Source organism: Anopheles coustani, chromosome 3, assembly GCF_943734705.1.
Source record: "Anopheles coustani chromosome 3, idAnoCousDA_361_x.2, whole genome shotgun sequence".
Lineage (NCBI taxonomy): Eukaryota > Metazoa > Arthropoda > Insecta > Diptera > Culicidae > Anopheles > Anopheles coustani.
Genome location: NC_071288.1, coordinates 40,330,840 through 40,350,771, shown reverse-complemented (window position 1 = coordinate 40,350,771; position 19,932 = coordinate 40,330,840). Strand labels below are relative to the sequence as shown.

Genomic DNA, 19,932 nt, shown 5'->3' with positions numbered 1-19,932 from the left:
TACGACGTCCGATTCGACGAGCAAACAACGGGAAAACTCGCGCCGCCGCTTCGAGCCGAACAGAACGACGCGATGAACACGGGGTGCCATTGGCAAGCACTAGGGCCAGAGGAAAAGAAAAAAAAACACAACGCGGGGATTTTTCCCTTTCTCGCCGCCAGGGGTTGAAACCTAATCCCTTATCGTTGGCTCTTTTTCGAACAGATTCGCCAACATACACCACACGGCAAGGGGGTCGTTGTTTTTCCACGCAACCCCTCCGCCTTGCGGAGAAGGTGGTCCGGTTCTTCCACACACAGCGAAACGGGGCGGGTGGAAAATTGGGAGGTTTGTTTTGATTACCTTCTTCACGTCGTCGGTCGGAGGCTGCATGTGTTGGTGCGCCAAGTGATGGAGCAGCATAGTGATCCATATGGTTTTGATTATGCACGCGGTCAACGAGAAGAATTTCACGCTAAACAATTCCGTTGCTGTATGTTGGAAAACATAAAATATGATGCATAAAGTCATAATTTACGTACAGAAATTAATCTGACAAACGAGGATAGGTGAGTTTTCGATTGGTAATCCAAATGGGATAACTAAGAGCATTTAGAGATTGCCGTCTGAAACGAACATGGCGAAACAATGCACAATGTTTAAACCTGTTAAAACGGAAGTTTGACAGGAAGTATTGTACAGCGGGAAAATTTTAGGCTGAGTATTTAGCTGTAATTATTATTTTTTTCTTCTATGTAACTTTTTATGAGGTAAACTTTTAAAAAAATTAAACAACCCGCCCGGTTGACAAAAATGGAAAAACTTGCTGGTACTACATGACAGCTGCAAAAAATTTGAATTTTTGTCAACCGGGAATGCACTTACAAATTGACATGACGACTGTTTACATCTCCGCATTCAGTACCTTAATTGTAAGAAATATATTTGACAATGCGGTGAGAAGGAAATAAACGCCTGCGATCGCAATTCCCCGTTGATTTCTTCTTTAAACGGATACAGTTCAATCGTTATCCGATTTTCCTTCAAGCGGTTGAACAATTTGTAATTCGACGAACATCGGGTAGGCCAAACTGCGATGCCCACCTAAGGTTGTATCATAACTATGACCCCCAGTGTACCGCCTACCGGCTGTTTTTGTTTGTAAATATTGCAAACGGAAGTTAATGCGAGGCGCGCTTTTTGAACTCGCCGTAGAAAGAAAACCGACCATATGTTGACCACTCAATCGAATCCAGATCGTCTCAAAAGACTCGCTATCAACGAGGAGCAACGAAACATTAAGCCAGGAAATTGTAACAAGTTCCTGCATGTTACGATCGATCCAGAGTTCCTGAAGGAATCATACGGTGCCCAAGTTTTACCCAAGCTAACCGAGCTGGGATGCAAGTACGAAATAAAACCGCAACCCTGCGCATCCACCGTTACATTCTACCGGACAATACCCACCAAGCTGATCGGCGATGGAGCGATGACGGAGAAAACAGCTAACGAACCTTTCGTGGTACATTTGCTCGATGGTGGTTCGTTTGTGGCGTACGTGCGGAATCATCAACTGCTCGCAGTAGTACGCTCTCTAAAGGAACTGTTTCCGGGCCGGCGACTAAGTTTGCTAGTGTTCGGTTTGGTGAGCTATTGTCGCGTCCACCGGGGATGCGTGGGACGTCGCGAAACCGAACATGCCCTAACGGAAGTTCAACTGTACGAAGATGTGTCTCACCAACTGCTGGAAACGGACGAACAGGTGGCCAACTTTGTCGCCCAGCTAGCAAGAAGCATCGCCGAGCGGCCCTACAAGCAGCAACAGATGGACAAGTACAGCAGCGATCAACTGTACCTTGGGAACGAGAAGAAAGGATGCGTACGGGTAGAAGGGACGGCCGGATTGCAGCAGCTTTATCAGGCACAGCTCATCAAGATACCGTCGGTCACGCTGGAAGTAGCGGAAGCGATCATGAGTGTGTATCCAACGTTGTACGATCTGCTTCAAGCGTACCGGAACGCTGACCAGGACGCGCCAAACTTGCTGGCGAATATTTCCATCCGCAGGGCCGGTGGGCCTGTCACAACGAGCAATAGGAAAATAGGGCCAGAGTTGAGCAAAAAGATTTATTTGTTGTATAACTCAACGAATGGTAAACAGGAGCTTTGAGAGACTATTTGTTTTTCTTTAAGGACGAATAATATATTTCTCAAAAGAATTAAATCTTTTTAATTTATCAGCAATATTATATTTAATTTATCAGCAAGATGTATACCATCTTATTTTCGCTTCAAATTACTACTACTCAAATTGAAAAGTTTCTGCGTTTTCTTAATTCCTTTAGCTAAGCGACTGTTCGGGTGAAGCTGCTTCGATGATTGACCCCCTCCGGCACCGTCGTGCATCAGTCCCGCACCAGGAGCAGGGCGTTTACCTTTGCGGTGAACCGGTAGCGGCTTTGAGCCACCCTGAAACCTGCCGAAATCGACCTGACTGTAATCGAACGGCGTGACCGGTTTGTTCGAGCTCTGCTTTGCCCCTTGTTGATTAATGGCCGCCTTTTGCCGGTTGCGAGTGCGCTGTTTCTCCCGCCAGCGCTTGCCTGCCTTCCCACGCCAGTCCGCTTCGTCCATTGAATGGTCGTTCGCCGTGGACTTCGCTGGATCCACGAACGGTTCCATGTGTGGCTTACCGTTGAACGATTTCTCCTTGCGCTCGTCGTTCGCTCCTTCCACCGAGCTAGTCGAGACATTAATTTCGAACGGAAACGATTTGCGTTTTGGCCCGTCCGCTGGCTGCTTTTGGTTCGCAGCAGTTCCACTGAAGCACAGTTTTTCTCCGCTTGCTATATCTTTCCGCAGTTTCGCGTCCTCGAGCCGTTTCAATTGCTTTTGAGTGAGCAACCGGTTGTTGGCGGGTTTCACCTTTTCCGGACTACCATCCGGCACGACAATGATCGTGGCCGGAGCTGGTTGCGATTCGATAACTTTGACGTCCTCATCTTGACCAACATCCTGTCTAACAGCAGGGATCTGTTGCATCTCCAAATCCTTCTCCGCTTTCTGTTCCTTAAGGATGCGTAAACGGCACGTTTCTTGGTACCGCTCGAACGGTGTGTTGAATTTATTTCGCTCGTAGGGGCGATTGGTTTTTTCACCCTCTTCTACGGATGTTTTCTATGGTGCGAAAAAACAAGGAAAAGGAACTGATAAATACCATACATTTATTGCGTGTTTATTTTTACCCTTACCTCTTCATTGTAGTGCAGGGCGGCCAGTTTTGCAAACCTTTCACTCCCGATGTCGTTTTCATTCAACCCGATTTGGCCGCGAGAGTTGATCGGTGTCTATGCAAAAAAAAAAACATATATTAAGCTACAATGCAACATATTTCGGCAAGAATTGTGTCGCGAAAATAAAAACTTACAATTACATTACCAGCAATTACACCCATGTTAGGTGCACGCTTCAGCAATGCCATATTGATTTGTGGGACCCATGCGAAACCATGGAAAACGTTGGTCAAATCACCCAGCAACGTTGGCATATTTGCGCCCTCCCCGGTGATCCCCGCTTGGCGGTTATCATCGTGCGGACACACGAGCGGATTGTTGAAATCGTACATCGTTTGTATTTTGTGGCGTGTGTCCGCCTGCTGTTCAACATTCGGCTGAATCTTCGCTACCGGGGCCAAATCACGCGCCTTCAGTACGATCTGATGCAACTGGTGCAGATTCTGACGGACGAGCGACGGCACAGGCGTACAGCAGGCCAAAATTCCTTGCATTTCCCGCGGCAGCTTGGAGGCAATGTCCAGGGCCATATGCTGCGGCAGCACGTACCCCGTCGATTCGTCTTCCTCGCGTGCAATCTTGTCGCGCCAGTAGAGAATCTCCCGCAAGGCGTACATCTGCCGATGATCAAACACGTACCTCGAACGACGGTAGATGTTCATGATTGTGTCCTCGTTAACGATCGGTTTCGCGTACCGTTGCTTGCATAGGAGCGTTGACTTTTCGTAAACCGTCGCGAGCAGATTTTTGTCCTTCTCGAGCAGCTCGTTCCGCAACCGATCACAAATGTACAGCAGATAGTGCGTATCCTTCCGAGCGTACTCGATGAACGTTTCCGGCAGCGGACGGATACGCCAGTCGGCCAGCTGCAGCGCCTTATCAGTGTCAATTTTGCAGTAATGTTTCAGCAGAAACTGGAGCCCAATGCGGGAAAATTGTAGCACACGGGCCGCCTCGGCCGTGTCGAACATGTTGACCAGGTAAAGGCCCAGATCACGCTGCAGCCAATCGACGTCACTGAACGCACCGTGTAACACCTTGAGCTTCTTCCGGTCGGTAAAGACCTCGTTCAGCACGTGCAGTTCATCGCGCAGCTTCAGCGTATCGACGATGTAATCCTTCGTTCGCGTAGAGAGTTGCATGAGACAGGTAAAACCCTGGAAGCTGCGATAAGAGTGATGCTCTAAATCGATCGCAATTTCCTTCGCCTGCCTGAGGTCGCTCAGTAATTCCGCCAGCTGGGACTCCTGGTCGATGAACACCAGTTCCGTTTCCTCGAGCACAAGTGGTTCTTGGGGCGTCACCTTTTGGTAAGCTTCCTTCGTGGGACAGAATCTATCCAGCTCAAGCTCATACGGATGCAGATAACTAACGATATTGCCGGCTTCATCGTACTCGGGCAGTACGGCCAGGGGCTTGAGGGAATTGGGCTTTTCACGAATCTTCGGCACGAAGCAGTTCAATGGGGAGTTATCTACCGGTACCTTAAAGTTCGCCTGCGGACGAGCAATGTTTGTGCCCGTGATCAGAGTGGCTTTGATGGGATTGGCATTTTGTTGCTGCTGTTGCTGTTGCTCGTTCCATGCCCCACTCAAACGGTACCGAGGAACCGGTGCCACCTGTACCTCCGCTTGAACCAGCACGGTCGGTGCTTTCTTCTTGATGCCAGCCATCTCATCCAGACTGGAGTGTATACGCTCTAGGATATTGTCGTTGAATTCCTGTATCATCTCTATCTTTTCTTCTGAATCGCGCCTAGGGGGGGAAAGAAATTTGTGTTAATTTTTCACAAGTCATGCCGTTGTCGCTCGCAACAGAGCTCTACTCACTGCTGAATGTTGCCTTTGACTCCCTGCATCTTCAAAACGTTCGATATTATATTCAACATCTTATTCGCCTGCGAGTCCATGATTTTGATAAACGTGGGATGAGTTGCATATAGGTCGCGCGACTTCCCAGACGGCATTGCGTTGACCGCCTTCATCCCTTCCAAGATCACCCTTTGTCCCTCCTGCAAACATGAGTGAGCCAAGCGAAAACAGTCAACAAAAGGCAACGTTTTAATCGGTCACCACAACCTATGTCTCACGGGGCACTTTGCAACATGTGTGTTGAAGGGTAAACGAACGTCGGAAACGTACCTCGCAAAGTTGTTCAATATTACTGCTGCTGCTGCTGCTCGGCGTTGGTGACCCCATTTCGGAAGTGTTACCTTCATCGGCCGTGAGGTCGATGCATTGCGTTTTACGTTTCTTTTGTGTTTTATCGGTCATTTTTGCGAAATGACATTGAATTTATCTACGGCACAAGAAAAGGAAACCACACGTTGTTTTGCGGAGCTTGACACGGTCGCTTGACAGGAACAATGCTTGCTTTGGTAGGTTGGACCATAGCATGCTTGATTGACAATCATCTTTGACGTTACACCCGAATGGGCCATTTTTATTCCAACATGGGATTCGAACATCTGCTATTATTGCTTATTGGATGGCTTTAGCTTTTAAAACAAATTGAATCAATTTTATTGCCTTAAAAATACATCTTTTGAAAGGGGTTTTGAAAAAACCTGCATAGAAATAGAATTTGTCCGAATATTAATCGCACAAGTGTGAACCAGCATGAATCTAGTCTCCTTTTGTCAACTGTCGGTTGCGTTTCCTACCTGTCATCGAGCACGGTAAATTTGATTTGTTTGGGTTGAATGTTTTCTGGAGGTACAAACAAGCGTTTCGTGGTCAAAGTCGTATAGAATTCTACAAAATAGTGCTTATATTTGTGACCTATAATGCCGAAAGTTCGCCGCAGTAGAAAGCAACCGCCAGAAGGATGGGAACTTATTGAACCGACTCTCGAAGAGCTTGAGCAGAAGATGCGAGAAGGTAAACAAACGTTGCTTCATCGCGTCGTGCGTCTCCTAAGGCAGGCTTGGTTAAGATTTTAAATTGATCCCATTTGCTTTTTTGTAGCCGAAACGGAACCCCACGAAGGCAAGCGTATTACGGAATCATTATGGCCCATCTTCAAAATTCATCACCAAAAGTCCCGCTACATCTACGACCTGTTCTACCGGCGAAAAGCTATAAGCCGCGAGCTGTACGACTACTGCCTGAAGGAAAAAATCGCGGATTCCAACTTGATAGCAAAGTGGAAAAAGTCCGGTTATGAGAACCTGTGTTGCCTGCGTTGCATACAAACCAGAGACACCAACTTCGGTACAAACTGTATTTGCCGCGTGCCAAAGTCCAAATTAGAAGAGGGGCGTGTTGTGGAATGTGTGCATTGCGGTTGTCGCGGATGTTCTGGATGAAGAAGACGATATGTAATTACAGTAACATTCACCATATGTAACTAACGACGTTTTGAATCATGTTTGGATAAAAAGTGATTTGACTGAAAATGCTCTCCAGTTTAGATGATATTTTGTCATTTTTTTCGTTGGATTCTTTGTCAGATGAATGGTAGATTCGTCTGTGATATGGCAATGAGTGGTGAACAGATCCAGTTCATTGGCATAGCTGGCAATCGGAGAAGATTGTCGTCATCCAGGTAAGTTTTTCCGGTACTTTGAAAAAGAAATATGATCCGAACGAAACTGTATTACATTTTTCTCTCTTGAAACTGCTAAGTCGACCCCTTGCAAACATCGTCTTTTTTGTATGCCATAGCGTGAACAAACAAAATTTCCTGTTTTGTGTAATTGTGTAATTAACTTCACTGTTAACATGTTAAATTCAGTTGGTATGTCTCTATAAACAGCTGTTTTTTATTCTTCAATATCGAAATCTAATATCTCATCGTAATCAATCGGTTTTAACTAACACTTCTCTCCTTCTTGTTGGTACACTGAATTTAAAAAAATTAACTTGTTTTTCTCCCACCTAGTTAAGAAATATATCCAGTACCAGTAGGAAATTGTTATTTTTAAAACATGGAATCCTTGGAAAGCTGTGGTACTAAAGAATTATTTCCATAATTTAAATTTTTTTGTGCAACTTGTTGATTTTAAATGGAAGTTGGCCAAAGTTGGGATGGCCGTATCCGTACACATTTTCTATTTTCATCATCAAACGATAGGACACATTTCTGGATAACGTGTGACTTGATTTCAGGCTGACCGATTTTAAGACCGATAACTCCGCTTAATACTCTTTAGCAAAAGGGAAAATCTGAGGCTTTTTTGTGGCATCGAAAGTGATAGTTATCCATGAGAGGGATCTGCAACCGATAACTTTCTAACAAATCATGCCTGCACCTTGGCCTTTGGACTAAATTTGCATAAACGGACTCCACAAATTACCCTAAGGAGCAAGAAAATGTTTATTTCAAAATTATGCTATGCTGTACACAGGAATGTAACATAATTTGGGTATTTTTGAAAGCATTGATTAATTTAAATCATGAAATTTGAATTTCTATCTCTCCCAAGAAGAGTGGGAAAATATGAAAAGTTAACATAAAGCACCAACTCAAACTAGGAAGAAGTAAATTACGATCGGATTTAGATTAATAGAAATAGGATTCTTTCGTGAAACAAAACCGAGAAACAAATTAAATAACCTGGGAAACTATTTAATGACATATGAGCGTAGATTCTCGAACGCGCATAAAATCGGTTGATACACGGTTGTTCCGGACACCGTTCACATCAGTGTTTTATGTCCTACCATGCATATCAACAATTGTTTAGGGACCCTCCATGGAAGCATTTTCTCCAACGGTTGAAACACCCGTAAAGCGTTACGTAAGCGTCAACACAATTCCGGTGGTATCTAGGACTCAGCCTAAGATAGCAAAGCACATTGTTTCATTGCCCATCCATTTCCTCCGGTCCGGCTTCCCATCGCAAACAGGAAGCTACGATACGACAGCGCCAAGATTGTCGCAAGCAGCGTATGGGGAGGGTGATGAAATTGTGACGTTTTGTTTCCGCTGAACGCCGGTAAAACGATGGTTTCATCATTGTCACTCGATTGGTCAATTTAACGACTTACCGCCCAATCCCCGCCGGATCAACATCGACAACCCACCAGCACCGGGCCCTGCGGGTCATTACTTATTTCCGCATGATGTGAGTGTTTCTTATCGTTCGCCCCTCCTCGGTGTCTTTGGATTTTGGCGGGAGCATTGGCCAATCTTGGCTGCCGAGAACGAGAGAATGTGGACAATGGTGTGTTTGCCGCGGGAAGAGGGAGGAGGTATTAGTAACGTGAGGCTTCAGGACCGGAGATGATGGTCAATATTTGGACAAACTTCATTATGGCGCATGTGCCCCCACGTAGCTCCCCCGTACTAAGCTTGCTCTCGGCAGGGCGATCGGTATTAGTGGAAATCCTTCCCATTACCGCAAGCTTTTCCCAGCTTGCATTGCATTTGCCATCGGTGCGGGGGCTGATGTAGAACAAACAAGAAGAAAAATGTGTGACAACACTGAGATAAAATGTGTGTGCGCCGACGTATATTTGTCGAACTAAAAAATTGGAATGGGACTTAAGTTATCTTTAACCGAGCGATGTTTTTTTGAAAAACTGCGTTGATCTTTTTTGAAGGAAGATTTCATATGGCCGTTTATATACCGTGAAACTCTAAAAAAACTATGCAATGGTAAAATGCACCCAAAAAATGTACCCATAACGGAAGCGTGTATCGGGAAGGTTCCAACGAAACACAAAAAAGGACTACAACGTCCGATAATGGTTACCGATTACGGTACGGTGGACATGCCGTCATCCTCCACAGTGTTCGCTCATTCGATGCTTCTGCCTTCTAGCCGACGACGCTCCGGATAGAGTGCTCAACGGGACGTACGGGATGGAGGGAGTGTGACCGAATCCAAACATTTTATCATGATCCATAAAGCTAACTAGTTCCTCAAACAATATGAAACAGCAGTAAAATTTAGGTCATATCACATACAATGTGTTACGAACCACGTTGCCGCTCACTACTATTCGCCGTATCGTGCGCCGATGACGATACAAGCGGGTGGCCCCGGGCGGGGGGACGGGGTACTGAGCGTTCAAATTTCTTCCCCCGCCCATCTGTGTGCATTCTGTATCAGGCTCCCGTCGCGTGAAACCGGAAGGTCCCTTTCGCCGGCCCTCTCCAACAGCTCGCTTCCCTATCGGTCGTTGATCGTCGTTGGTCGATTTTTACGAAACATTTTCTCCGGCTTCGTCCGACGTGCCGGCGGATGCAGTCCAGTCCCGGGCTGCTCCGTTTACAGGCGTCCGGTTCGCATTTTGTTACATTCTCGTTTCTGCTGCCGGTTATGGTAATATTAACTTTTTTATCGTTTCGCTGCTCGTTCTCGATTGGGCTGCGTTCTCGAATGCTGGTCTTCCGGGAGGGTGCACTGGGTGGGTGGACGATTTTCTTTGGCCCGCTCCGAAGCGTAGACGGTGGATGGATTGGAGGAATCGATCGAGATCACAAAATGGAATGTAGTGTTTTTTACCACGTGCAATGGAAGGTTCATGAGTACCTTGGTAGGTTATTGTGATCAAAAACATTTGAAAAATAATTTAGTTTGCTTAATACTTTGTCCTATTTGAATGATAATTTAATTTAACCTGGGATCCACGAAGCAAATAAAAAGATTTTTTAGAAATTTGAAAAGCTTTGTCACAACATATAAGTTAGTCTGTTGTTGAATCCGGTTTTATTTTCTCCCTTTATAGATCCAACAATCTAGGCTCCGCTACTTGTTTGTGTTGTGTACCGGTGGCTTCGAACGAACCTAAACCACATTTTACTCCTCACGAAGACTGTCCCTCTTCCGGTAGAATGTATCGTCCAATACGTCGAGCATGGTCGAGCGCTGAACGCCAATTGAAGTCATTTCCGTCTACGATTTTGACGATGTTTATATGCGATTTTTCTTTGACGGTGAGTCTCTTATGAGCCCACGATGAGAATGGCGCTTGGGTAGTGCCTCCTATCCGTGCCTTCAACTTACGGTCCCCCGAACCCCCCGGCGGTTATATCAAGTGTAAAGAAATCCACGAATGTCATCATCCGATGCCTTCTTGGGGCGACTCGGCTGCTGTGAAAGGACAGAGCGTGCAGTTGAGCCGGTTTTCAAGACGCAAAAAAAAAACTACAGTGCCAAAGACCCACATTCATACACGGCCACATACGTCCTTCTTACGGGATCCAAGCGTAAGCTCCGCCACACTTTTCGTGTACACACTTCCGTCTCATCCGGGGGCCATCCAAGGAATTATAAGCCCGCCTGTCTGGGGTCTGACCATCCTTTTTCTTGGTGTGATTTTCCAAAGTGACGCTATCGCTGGGTAGGTTCGGTCGGACAAAAAATAGCCATAATCCATTAGTTATTGAAAAAGTTGGATCAATGTGTGAGAGTGCGTGTGTGTGTTTTTTGTTCGCTTTTCTCACCCTTTTCTTACCATTTACCATTCGCCAAATCCTTCGTGGGCGCTTTTCACCTCGTTCCTCGTTGCCCAATTGCAGTTATGATTTCAGCCACATTCGAACGTCACATTTGCGCCGGATGGTATCGAGGTTGCTCTACTTTTAGTTTCAGCTTACTTTTTTTTTCCTCCAACCGGATCCTAAGAAGCAGAGGACAGATTTGAGCTCGTTCGTTCGTTCGTTCTTATCTTCTTCGGGGAGACACCGGGCTGGGTATGGATTGGTGGCCCCATTGATTGGAGCACCTTCTGGAAAGGGGGTGGGGAGAAGAAGTTGACCATCCATGAGGATCGGTTTCCTTTGCACTGTTTCCGTGGGATTACTTATTGGCATTCGGTGGGTTGACGGTGGTCCGGCAGGACCGTTTCGAGGGTGCTGGGACATCACCGTCTGACGATAATGCGTGGGTTCCAAGCATGGGCCCTTCGGCAATGAGCTAAAGGGGAATCGGGGTGGGCACGCTACACGCCAAAGCACAGCCTTCGCAGACACGGCCAATGTCTCCGCAGCAATGATATTAGCTATTGTCAATGGGAGAAAGGATTATCGAATGTTTAACTGGAATGTTTTTCCTTCCTTCGTTTAGCAGTTTGCTTTACTGGGCCGTCCGAGCCGGGGCCCACGTTATTGTGGAAGTGGACGAGAATGGAAACGACGGAACAGTTCCTCAAACCCACCTCGAAAGGCGTAGAGCAAACATTGATAGTCGGTGATGGAACTATTGCGGAAGCAATGCTGACATTTTCTCGGGAGGCAGCATCCTGGCTGCGGCTTTGGTGTATGATTATGGCTTTGATTATTTTATTTGGAATTCTTATTGATTCAATAAAAATACATTAACGGTTATTTATTTCGCATGTGTGATCGGCAATCTTAGTGCATCTTTCCGTGAATAAAATATGGTTGATGTGTTGATGTTTCCGGCATTGTATCAATAATGCTTATCTTTGGTAAACAACTTCGTCAATGTGGAATACTATGTTTTGTATCGAATTCTGAGAAACATAATTCTCTGTCAGTTCGATGTAACATATGAAATATAGTAAATCCTTTTCAACACACGCCTATCTTTACGTCTTCGTGCGGAAAAAGGTGAAAATTATAGCCTTTTTCTTCGCTATTACATTAGTTAGTCCTTCGACCGGTAAATATCACTGCAGTGACTGTCTGTGGAAAAGTCTTATAACTTATAAATGAAAATAGACTGAAAATGTATAGTCCACATCTTTTTAGAGTTTTTTGAACAAATAACAGCAACACCTCATACAATAATTTTGATATTCATATTGAAAAAAAAACAAACCTGCCAACGTGAACAAATCCGGCAAAAATTTAGATGGGTTTTTTGTATGAAGCACTAAAATGTTCATACAGGCCGGATAAAATCAATTGGCGGTCCAGACTTTGCCGATCCCTGGTCTACATCAATCATCATTCCTCTGTTCCATTATAAATAATTCACATTTGAAATCTGTAATATCTTATATATTGATCTTTTAAAATTGAGAACACATTGTCATTTAATTCAGGTTTATTAATTAAAGGAATTAATAGTTTCACAGAAGATTACTTACATTCTATATTGTAAAAATTCAAAAAATGTCGTTAGAATGGAACGAAGTTAATAATCATATTGCACATTCAGCTTCAGTTTGTGGGAGTTCAAGGAACCGGCAGGAAAACTGCAACCAGTAAAATCACAGGGAATGTGCATAGCAAGCGATAAAAAGGGTAGAAAAAGTAGCATTCGTTTTCACAAATTGTTTCTTCGACAATTAAATAATTTCTTTAGCGGGTGTTCATGGAACAACTTCCGTTTCCTGATGGGTTTCGATTTAATTCAATGTTAACCGTAGATGGACGCGTATCATTTGAATGCTTCGCACCATTTCACCGACACAGACGGAAGGATTCGTTGTACTTTGTGGATCATAATGGTATTCATTTCCGTATTTGACAAATCGAACAAGTTTCGGTGCATGTCATCTGGAGATTTGTCTTCACCGAGCACTTTTCTTATATACCAAAGTCCGGATACTAGGATGTCTTCACCGTTGTTCGCGTGGAAGACGTAATAAAATGATCCATTCATAATCCAATCCATCCCGCACGGTGCGCGGGGCGTCGCGTCATTTGGCATATATCGGGTTCGTTTTACACTTCCTTGTTCCGCTTCCGGGAAGACGTGGCTTTTCCGTGTTCCACGACTGCTTCCAATCAGTGACAGAATGTGCGAATTTTCCTATTAGCACCGTACGAGCTGGTTCGTGAGTGAACGGGTAGTATCCATCCGGGGATGATGGGTGAAGTTGATTCAAGCGTTCATAAAATATTTATCTCTAATCAATTTAATAGATTAAAACATTATGCTCCCCTTCGAACGAACGAGTAGCGGTAGCGCACGATCCGCAGTAACAGTAAATCATTTTAACAGTCTACCGTTTTTTCGTCAATCGTTTTTGGGGAATGTCATTCCGAGCACGCCGAAGACGGGATAGCGGATGCAGTGGAAAACCTCCAAACCTTTCCCGCCTTTCGCGTTATCTTGCAAGTTGTTAATTTTTAGGGTATTGCGATACTGTGCTGGCGGAAGCGGAAACAAAATGCCTGAAATTCCAGTCACGCCGGCATAGATTATGGTATTGAGATTATGTCCAACATTAAGGAAGATAGCTGAGACGTTTGGACATGGATTAATCCGGAGGTTTTCAATTTTGCTTGTTTGAAAAGGATTAGACTGTCTTTCATCGAAACCTTGCTAATGTCTTAGTTTTGCAGTGGTTTCGATCTAAGGGAATCAATTGATGACGAGTGCCATGTGGTTCTAAATAGGCACAATAGTTGCAAACCAACGATTTATGTTAACAATTCAAATTCATAAAACTCGTTCATTGTATACTTATATTATATAGCTTATATAAAAAAGCCATAGATGAAGTTACAATATTGTTAAAAAAAGTTTGAATTTACCATACAAATCAATGTACCTCCGGGTAAATTGATAGTATGTAGAAATTAAAGAAATTAAATGTACTAAAAATTAAAGAAAAAATGTTTTTGAACAATACTGTAAATTTTTATTCGAAACCATTAGAATTTCTCCTGACATAATTGAATTCTTATGGCTTTGTAACGTTAAGTAATTGTTAACATTTTTTATATATGCTCTTAACCTAAACATTATCTAACATTATAAATAAAGGGGTATATTTGCGTTGAATAATTATCACTGAACGATGGGTTTTTAAAGGTATACTGTCGTGGAAAATGACTTGTAATGGTGAAGGTTGACTTTTCTTTTAAATGCTACCGAAAGCAATTAATCGAAACTAAAATATTGCTCCAACTCGATATCGCTATGCAGTTCCGTCACGATAGGACATCGCTTTGCAGTTTCGTCAAGTAAGGACATGCAGAGATCAACCTTTGATTGGCCCGAGAGGTTAAGCGGTTTCGTTTACGAACAACACTTTATCTTTCGCCCGAAGGAAGACGTAGTAAAACAGGAAACACATCAAGCTCAGCACACCGCTGGCAATGATCGTATGGTGTAGAAAGTAGAACCACCACGACTCAAACACGCCCAAATTGAACCACACCACCAGCATGGCCACGTTTTCCAGCAGCACGATACCGATGTAGCCGATGTACCACCAGCGCACGTGAATGAATCGTATTTTGAACTCTAGCAGTGAGAAAACGTACATGTAGGCCAGGAAGAGGTAAAAGAAGTAGCGCTCAAGCTTTTCATGCAACCGAACCTCGTACACTATGCAAGCGATCATGAGCAGGTAGTGGTTGACGCACAGCATCCAAAAGTAGAGCGGAAAGAACACGTAAAACGTGGATAAGCTTAGCATGCGCATTAGCAAGAACATGACCCAGCCGACGAACAGCACCGACTTGCCAGCAATGTCGTCCTGCTCCAGTCCCACTATGGTCTGCCGGCGACAGGGCAACGATATCGCATCTCCATCGGTCTGATCCGCTTCGGTCTGATTCTTACGCGCGGTCTTTTTTGATACTTCCTGGTGGTGTTCAAACATTCCTTGAGGCAATCGTGGAACGTTCTCCTTGATGAATGCTTCCGCGTTGTACAGTAGCATGTGGCGGAAGACGGACACTCGCTGGAAGACGCCGGCATCCGGTGTTGGAGGTGCCGGCCGCTTCGGGACCGCATCGAACTCATCCGGCTTGAGGTACTCGTCGTCGCTGTCGTCGGTGTAGTTGCGTATATCTTCCGTGCTACGCAGGTAGTGGTCCATTTCGTTTAACTCCTGCACCGTGTCCTGCACCTTGAAGCTAACGCTGCGCCCCGTCGTTCTCGGTTTGAAACGCTCCTCACCATCCACTGTGTCCGTGATCTCCAGCTTGGCATCGTCGGTAAAGTTGGCGTACGGATCCCGGTAGCCCTTCGATTGCTGTCGGTTAAAGTTGATCGCGTCAACATTCAGTGTCTTTCGCGGACCAATCGATCCATCGTGACCCGATGGAGCGCCGGATTGCGACTCGAACTCGCTACCATAGCGTGAGTAGAAGTTACGCATAATGTTCGGCACGACCGGATCTATTTCCGGTGCGATCGATGGTGTTTGGGCGAGGGCACTCTCCGCCGTGCTTGTGGTGCGGAGTAGTTCCTTCCGCCGGCAGACTGTCTGCTCGGGTGTACTCCACGGATAGCAGCGGCCCACGATCTTTTGACTCTCGAAGCGCTGGTACGTGGTGATAATGGTGGCCATCGTTAGGAAGGAGAAGACGACACTGATCACTTGCACCGTCACCGTGTCGTAGTTGCGGAAGGTACCGTCCCGCAGCAGTATGTACAGCTGGAGCATCATCTGCGGGGCGGCCTGTAGGAAGGCCTGAAGAAAGTGGTACAACTCACAGGGTGATGTTTCCAGTATTTTCGCGATAGACTGCACGCGCCCGTATGAGCCCTTTTCGTGAAACAGTGCTTCAATACTCCAAAAAATTCGTCGATTGAATCTACGTCGTCGGAGAGAAGGGTTTGATTTAGAATGAGTCATGCGACACTCTGCTTAAGATTACAGCCGTTACCTGTACAGTGCCGCCAGGGGAAAAAGCAGAAGGATGGCAATGTTTTTGAACAGAAACTGACCGGTCCGTTTGTCGCAGCCGATCTGCTCGGGCCAGCGCTCTGGCGTAGACACGATGGAGCAGAAGCAGACGACCGAAGGCAACCAGATAAGCGACAGCGTAAACCAGCCCCACGACGCGTTTCCATTGCGGAAGTGTTCCACGGTCACAAGAACGTCCGCCGTGGTGAGCACGATATAAACCATCATCTCGAAGATCACCGGCACCAGAAAGGTCATCACCACTTGGGTACGCGTCTTCACCGGGTACCCCAGTACCGAGCACGGCACGCCGTCAAGAACGTCCATGTTGTCCAGCGTCGGTCAATTGTGCGTACACTAGCCGTTCTGCACCGTTTGTACCGTGCCCTGACAGCAGCACTCGGACGACCACACTGGCAATCTCGCCTCGGTTTCTCACAGAACCTGTACGCCTTTCGCAACGCGCTGTGTATCGTTATCGCAAAAAGCAACGAGTTTGCGTTGACTCAATCGTTGTTGTGCCGGGCGTGCTTTACGCGATATGATAAGACCAACACCGAGGGACCGGCACAGGTGCGTCACCTTGTTACGGTGTTTTGGTTCAGATAGTCGGCATGGGACGCGATAGCGTTGGGCACGATGCGATTTTACCGTTCCGCGGGTCGAATAGTGTGGTGAAGAAAACGAGAGCTTCGCTAAAAAAGCAACATGGTGCGAGGCTAACGTTACCGACCAACAAACATTCATTGCGAGAAGATTGTTGCAATACGTTTAACGTGTTTTATGTGCGACTTCTCGTGCTAAATGTTACCACCGCAAAGAACACTGCACCGGTCGATTGCACATCGACATGAGCGCCGGGAAAAATACAGAAAAAATCCATTTATCATTACACACTTATCGCGCCGTGACCAGAGACTAGGGAATGTATTCCGGTTGAGGACGCGAAATAAATGAAATCAATAAAACAACCATCTTCTCTCGGGCCATCGATGTCGCGGCATTTTGCTAAGTAATAGCGCGTTCGCTGCAATAGAAAAGATGTAATAAATTGTGGACCTTCGCTTGGCTGGGGTTTGTCTTTTTTTTTGCTTGGAACAAGCCAATAATTTCTGGCACGAAGGGTCCCGGGTCGAATAACATTCACGTCGTTTGATCTTGAGAATGTAATTTACGGTGCAATAAATATTTTTATTTTATCATCCCAATCAATGGCATGTGTTGAGTAGGGGGATGTTTTTTTATGGGATTAAGTGATTCGAATGAAACACAATTCTGTATGTTTAACAAATGATTTAAAAATTAGTTACTTAATATTATTCGAAATTTTGTATACATTTTGCTATATGATTCACATAAAAACTGTGCGGATGAGAACATAAGAAGTTGTAGATATTAGCAGGTAGATTTAAAAAAATGAATTCAATTGAAACAAATATCATACGAGCGTATTGTGAAATACCCGTTAGCCTTAAAATATCTATTTCAGTTAGTCACGTATTAAGGGCACTGGAAGCTTCAAGTATTACACATAACAATAATGTTATCTGCATGCTTTTATCATCACGCCTTTAACAACAGCATCGCGTAATTTAAAAGCATCACTATGTAAATGTTGAGTATTAGTTGTGTTAATTGTTCAATTTGTCTAAAATAATCCAAGAAACTAAATAATTATGATTTTCCAACATGCGCCTCAATTTTTTTACACTAAAAGGCATCGTTTGAAGCTCGCGAACACCCATTTAACGCATTTAGTTAATGTTGACAAACATTTTCCCAATCGTATGCTATTGTTAAATTTACAGAAATGTTTGTGGTATTACTATGCGTATCAGTAGCGTAGACTTATTTCGTAGCAAAATAATCAATAATTGGAGGTTTGTTTCACTACATCCTCGTTCTGTCCTTAATTCTCTAGAATATTTGGTTAATTTACATTTGTAGTTTTCAATGTTATGTATTTCGTCTTTCTCAAGTAGCTTTTTGAGCGACATCCTAATACTTAGGTCTAGTTGTAAGTTTTATCAATAGCTATTAAACGTTTTCTTCGTTTTGTAGGTTGTTTAGCATCGTCGTTTTTTTAACACTGGAAAATGAAAAAAATATTGGATAAATTATACTAGGAAGGCTTATTCAAGATTCATTACAAAACATGGCTAAAGCCTTGTGGTACTGTACCGGAGCATTAAAACGTTTTTACTTAATAGAATTAGCATTTAGTTGATAGTATTTAGTACACATTTTGGAGGGCTTCATTTGATCTGAAGTTTAGAATCAGCATATTCTTCATCATATTACAAAAGGCTTTTTCGGATCGATGATATGTAAACGACTCTTTAATCGACTATCGAATCAACAGAATTGTATGTCGTGCCAGCTAAATACCGCCCAAACGGATGCTTTGCTTCAAGTGTAACAGGTCAGTAGGTAAGGTTATTGAGGATGGAAACAGTTCTAAATTTGAGTACACTTGTGGCCCGTGATGGCTCTAGGCCCACTTTATCGATGCAGCTGTTGCGGGGCCTTTAACAATCATCATAAAGCACATTCGAATTGGAATTTAATTTCGATAGGATTCGCATAAGGGGAGGTGGGTTAATTTTATTTGCCTCCCCGGAAAATCCACCCTGGCTGGCCAGTGGCTGGGTTCCAGTTTCATTTAATTACTCGACAATCGGTGTGCCCGAGTGTGCGCCGGAAGAATGACACCGGGCCGGGTCCCAATGGTTCTCCATCCATCGACATATCCGACGGCCGTTTGGGAAAACGATCGAAATGGATTTTGATTCCTTTGGGGGGGGGGGGAGGAAAAAGTGGGATTGTGTGCATTTTACATTCCTACCTTTCACTGTCTGCTCCGGCCCGGGTCTACCTGTGCAACAGTTGTTCCCGGAGCATTACTGGCCGTACCCTGGAAGTCCTCTCTTCGAAAGTGTCCCCGTCGCTTTCCGGGTTTACGCAGCCGGCTTACGTTGGCTCTGTTACGCAAATTGGTCATACTGTGATCTCTGCTAAATCGTTGACCATCGCAACCGGTGGAGATGGCTTCCGAATTGGGGGATTTTCAGGCATTACAACCTAGCGTTCCGCAAAGGCATTACGAAGCCCAACTGCTCCCGTGGCGTCCTCGTGGACCACGGTAGTATTTACTACTCTGCTGAACACCGCTGACCGTATGGCATTTCGTCATTTATCTGTTCGAACGGTTTTCCGACGAAAGTGCTCGCTCGTAAATCACTACCGAGGATCACATAAATTTGACAGCGACTGCGGATTTCGGCGAATCGCTTCTGCCATTAAATTTATAAGCCACTTTCGAGCCTTGGTGCCCTGGTGGTTGGTATATTTCCTTCCTTTTTTGGTCTATCCTCGTTTCTTCTCGGGGTCGCTTTTTTGTCCTGCTGTTGTGATTCCATTTTTTTCCCCCAACAAGTATCTTGTTTTGTTTGCTTTCGAGGCCTCTGCCGACGAGCCGCTTAGTTGGATCTTTGAGGCCGTTCTCTTCTCGTGCCGTTGGTTGTTGCGGTGCTCCTGCGGTTCGGGTACTTTGCGGTGGTCCTTGGAAGATTATCGATGAAACTGGCCGATGGATGCTTTGGTCGATTGGAGGACCGGCGGACCGTGCGTGGTTGGTGCAGCGCAGACTAATGTGTTTTCCCCTCAACGGAGGATAAACTAATAAAAAATCCTATTTCCTGCCGGATGTCAATGCAAGCGCGTTCACTTCACCCATCGAAGGGTCTTTGGAGGCACAAGAGCGGGCGGTGTGAAGTGGGGGTTGGAGGCGATGGCAGAGTATAGGATTTATTTTATGTGTTATCGTTGGACAAAGACAAAGTTGAAAGTTACACAATGGAAATGCAACTGAACCGCGGGGATCCAAGAATGATTAACATTTTTATTAGGTTGTGATGAAACCGATTATAGGTTGGAGCACGTCGTGACAGAGTTTTAAGTCCATCAAATTGGATTTTGCATCAAATGAGTTGCATATTGATAGTTGTGTTGATTTTTAATCATTTGAAACCTTTGTACAAACTGCAAACATAAATAAATGAACTTATTTCGCAGCATAAATAGAAGTTCGATGTAGAGAGTGCAACCCTGGCTATTTTTGTAGTTGATTTATTTTAACTTAAAAAGTAATG

General features: G+C 44.8%; 4 protein-coding genes across 4 annotated transcripts; 2 read left to right on the top strand and 2 right to left on the bottom strand.

Moving 5' to 3' along the window:
- Positions 1-1,197: 1,197 nt before the first annotated feature.
- On the top strand, positions 1,198-2,204 carry LOC131260725 (crossover junction endonuclease EME1). Its single transcript, XM_058262524.1, has one exon. It carries the CDS (start codon positions 1,211-1,213, stop codon positions 2,147-2,149), a length of 939 nt encoding a protein of 312 aa, XP_058118507.1. The 5' UTR covers positions 1,198-1,210; the 3' UTR covers positions 2,150-2,204.
- Positions 2,167-5,598, bottom strand: LOC131260724 (exosome component 10). Its single transcript, XM_058262523.1, has 5 exons — positions 5,414-5,598; positions 5,102-5,283; positions 3,407-5,027; positions 3,231-3,326; positions 2,167-3,156 (listed from the first exon to the last, which is right to left on the bottom strand). Exons 1-5 carry the CDS (start codon positions 5,543-5,545, stop codon positions 2,260-2,262), a joined length of 2,928 nt encoding a protein of 975 aa, XP_058118506.1. The 5' UTR covers positions 5,546-5,598; the 3' UTR covers positions 2,167-2,259.
- A 340-nt stretch (positions 5,599-5,938) lies between these two features.
- On the top strand, positions 5,939-6,677 carry LOC131258490 (protein BUD31 homolog). Its single transcript, XM_058259816.1, has 2 exons — positions 5,939-6,151; positions 6,239-6,677. The coding sequence occupies exons 1-2, from the start codon at positions 6,058-6,060 to the stop codon at positions 6,577-6,579; spliced, it is 435 nt and encodes a 144-aa protein (XP_058115799.1). The 5' UTR covers positions 5,939-6,057; the 3' UTR covers positions 6,580-6,677.
- Positions 6,678-13,894: 7,217 nt separating this feature from the next.
- Positions 13,895-16,108, bottom strand: LOC131259303 (uncharacterized). Its single transcript, XM_058260760.1, has 2 exons — positions 15,762-16,108; positions 13,895-15,689 (listed from the first exon to the last, which is right to left on the bottom strand). Exons 1-2 carry the CDS (start codon positions 16,106-16,108, stop codon positions 14,147-14,149), a joined length of 1,890 nt encoding a protein of 629 aa, XP_058116743.1. The 3' UTR covers positions 13,895-14,146.
- Positions 16,109-19,932: the final 3,824 nt, after the last annotated feature.

Excerpts from the sequence above, each read along its gene's own strand:
- LOC131260725 (XM_058262524.1), top strand. The coding sequence starts at position 1,211 with ATGTTGACCACTCAATCGAATCCAGATCGTCTCAAAAGACTCGCTATC.
- LOC131260724 (XM_058262523.1), bottom strand. The coding sequence starts at position 5,545 with ATGACCGATAAAACACAAAAGAAACGTAAAACGCAATGCATCGACCTC. Across the intron at positions 5,284-5,413 it reads ATATTGAACAACTTTGCGAG|GAGGGACAAAGGGTGATCTT; the intron begins GTACGTTTCCGA and ends TCATGTTTGCAG. Across the intron at positions 5,028-5,101 it reads GTCAAAGGCAACATTCAGCA|GCGCGATTCAGAAGAAAAGA; the intron begins GTGAGTAGAGCT and ends TTCCCCCCCTAG.
- LOC131258490 (XM_058259816.1), top strand. The coding sequence starts at position 6,058 with ATGCCGAAAGTTCGCCGCAGTAGAAAGCAACCGCCAGAAGGATGGGAA. Across the intron at positions 6,152-6,238 it reads TGAGCAGAAGATGCGAGAAG|CCGAAACGGAACCCCACGAA; the intron begins GTAAACAAACGT and ends GCTTTTTTGTAG.
- LOC131259303 (XM_058260760.1), bottom strand. The coding sequence starts at position 16,108 with ATGGACGTTCTTGACGGCGTGCCGTGCTCGGTACTGGGGTACCCGGTG. Across the intron at positions 15,690-15,761 it reads CCCCTGGCGGCACTGTACAG|ATTCAATCGACGAATTTTTT; the intron begins GTAACGGCTGTA and ends CCGACGACGTAG.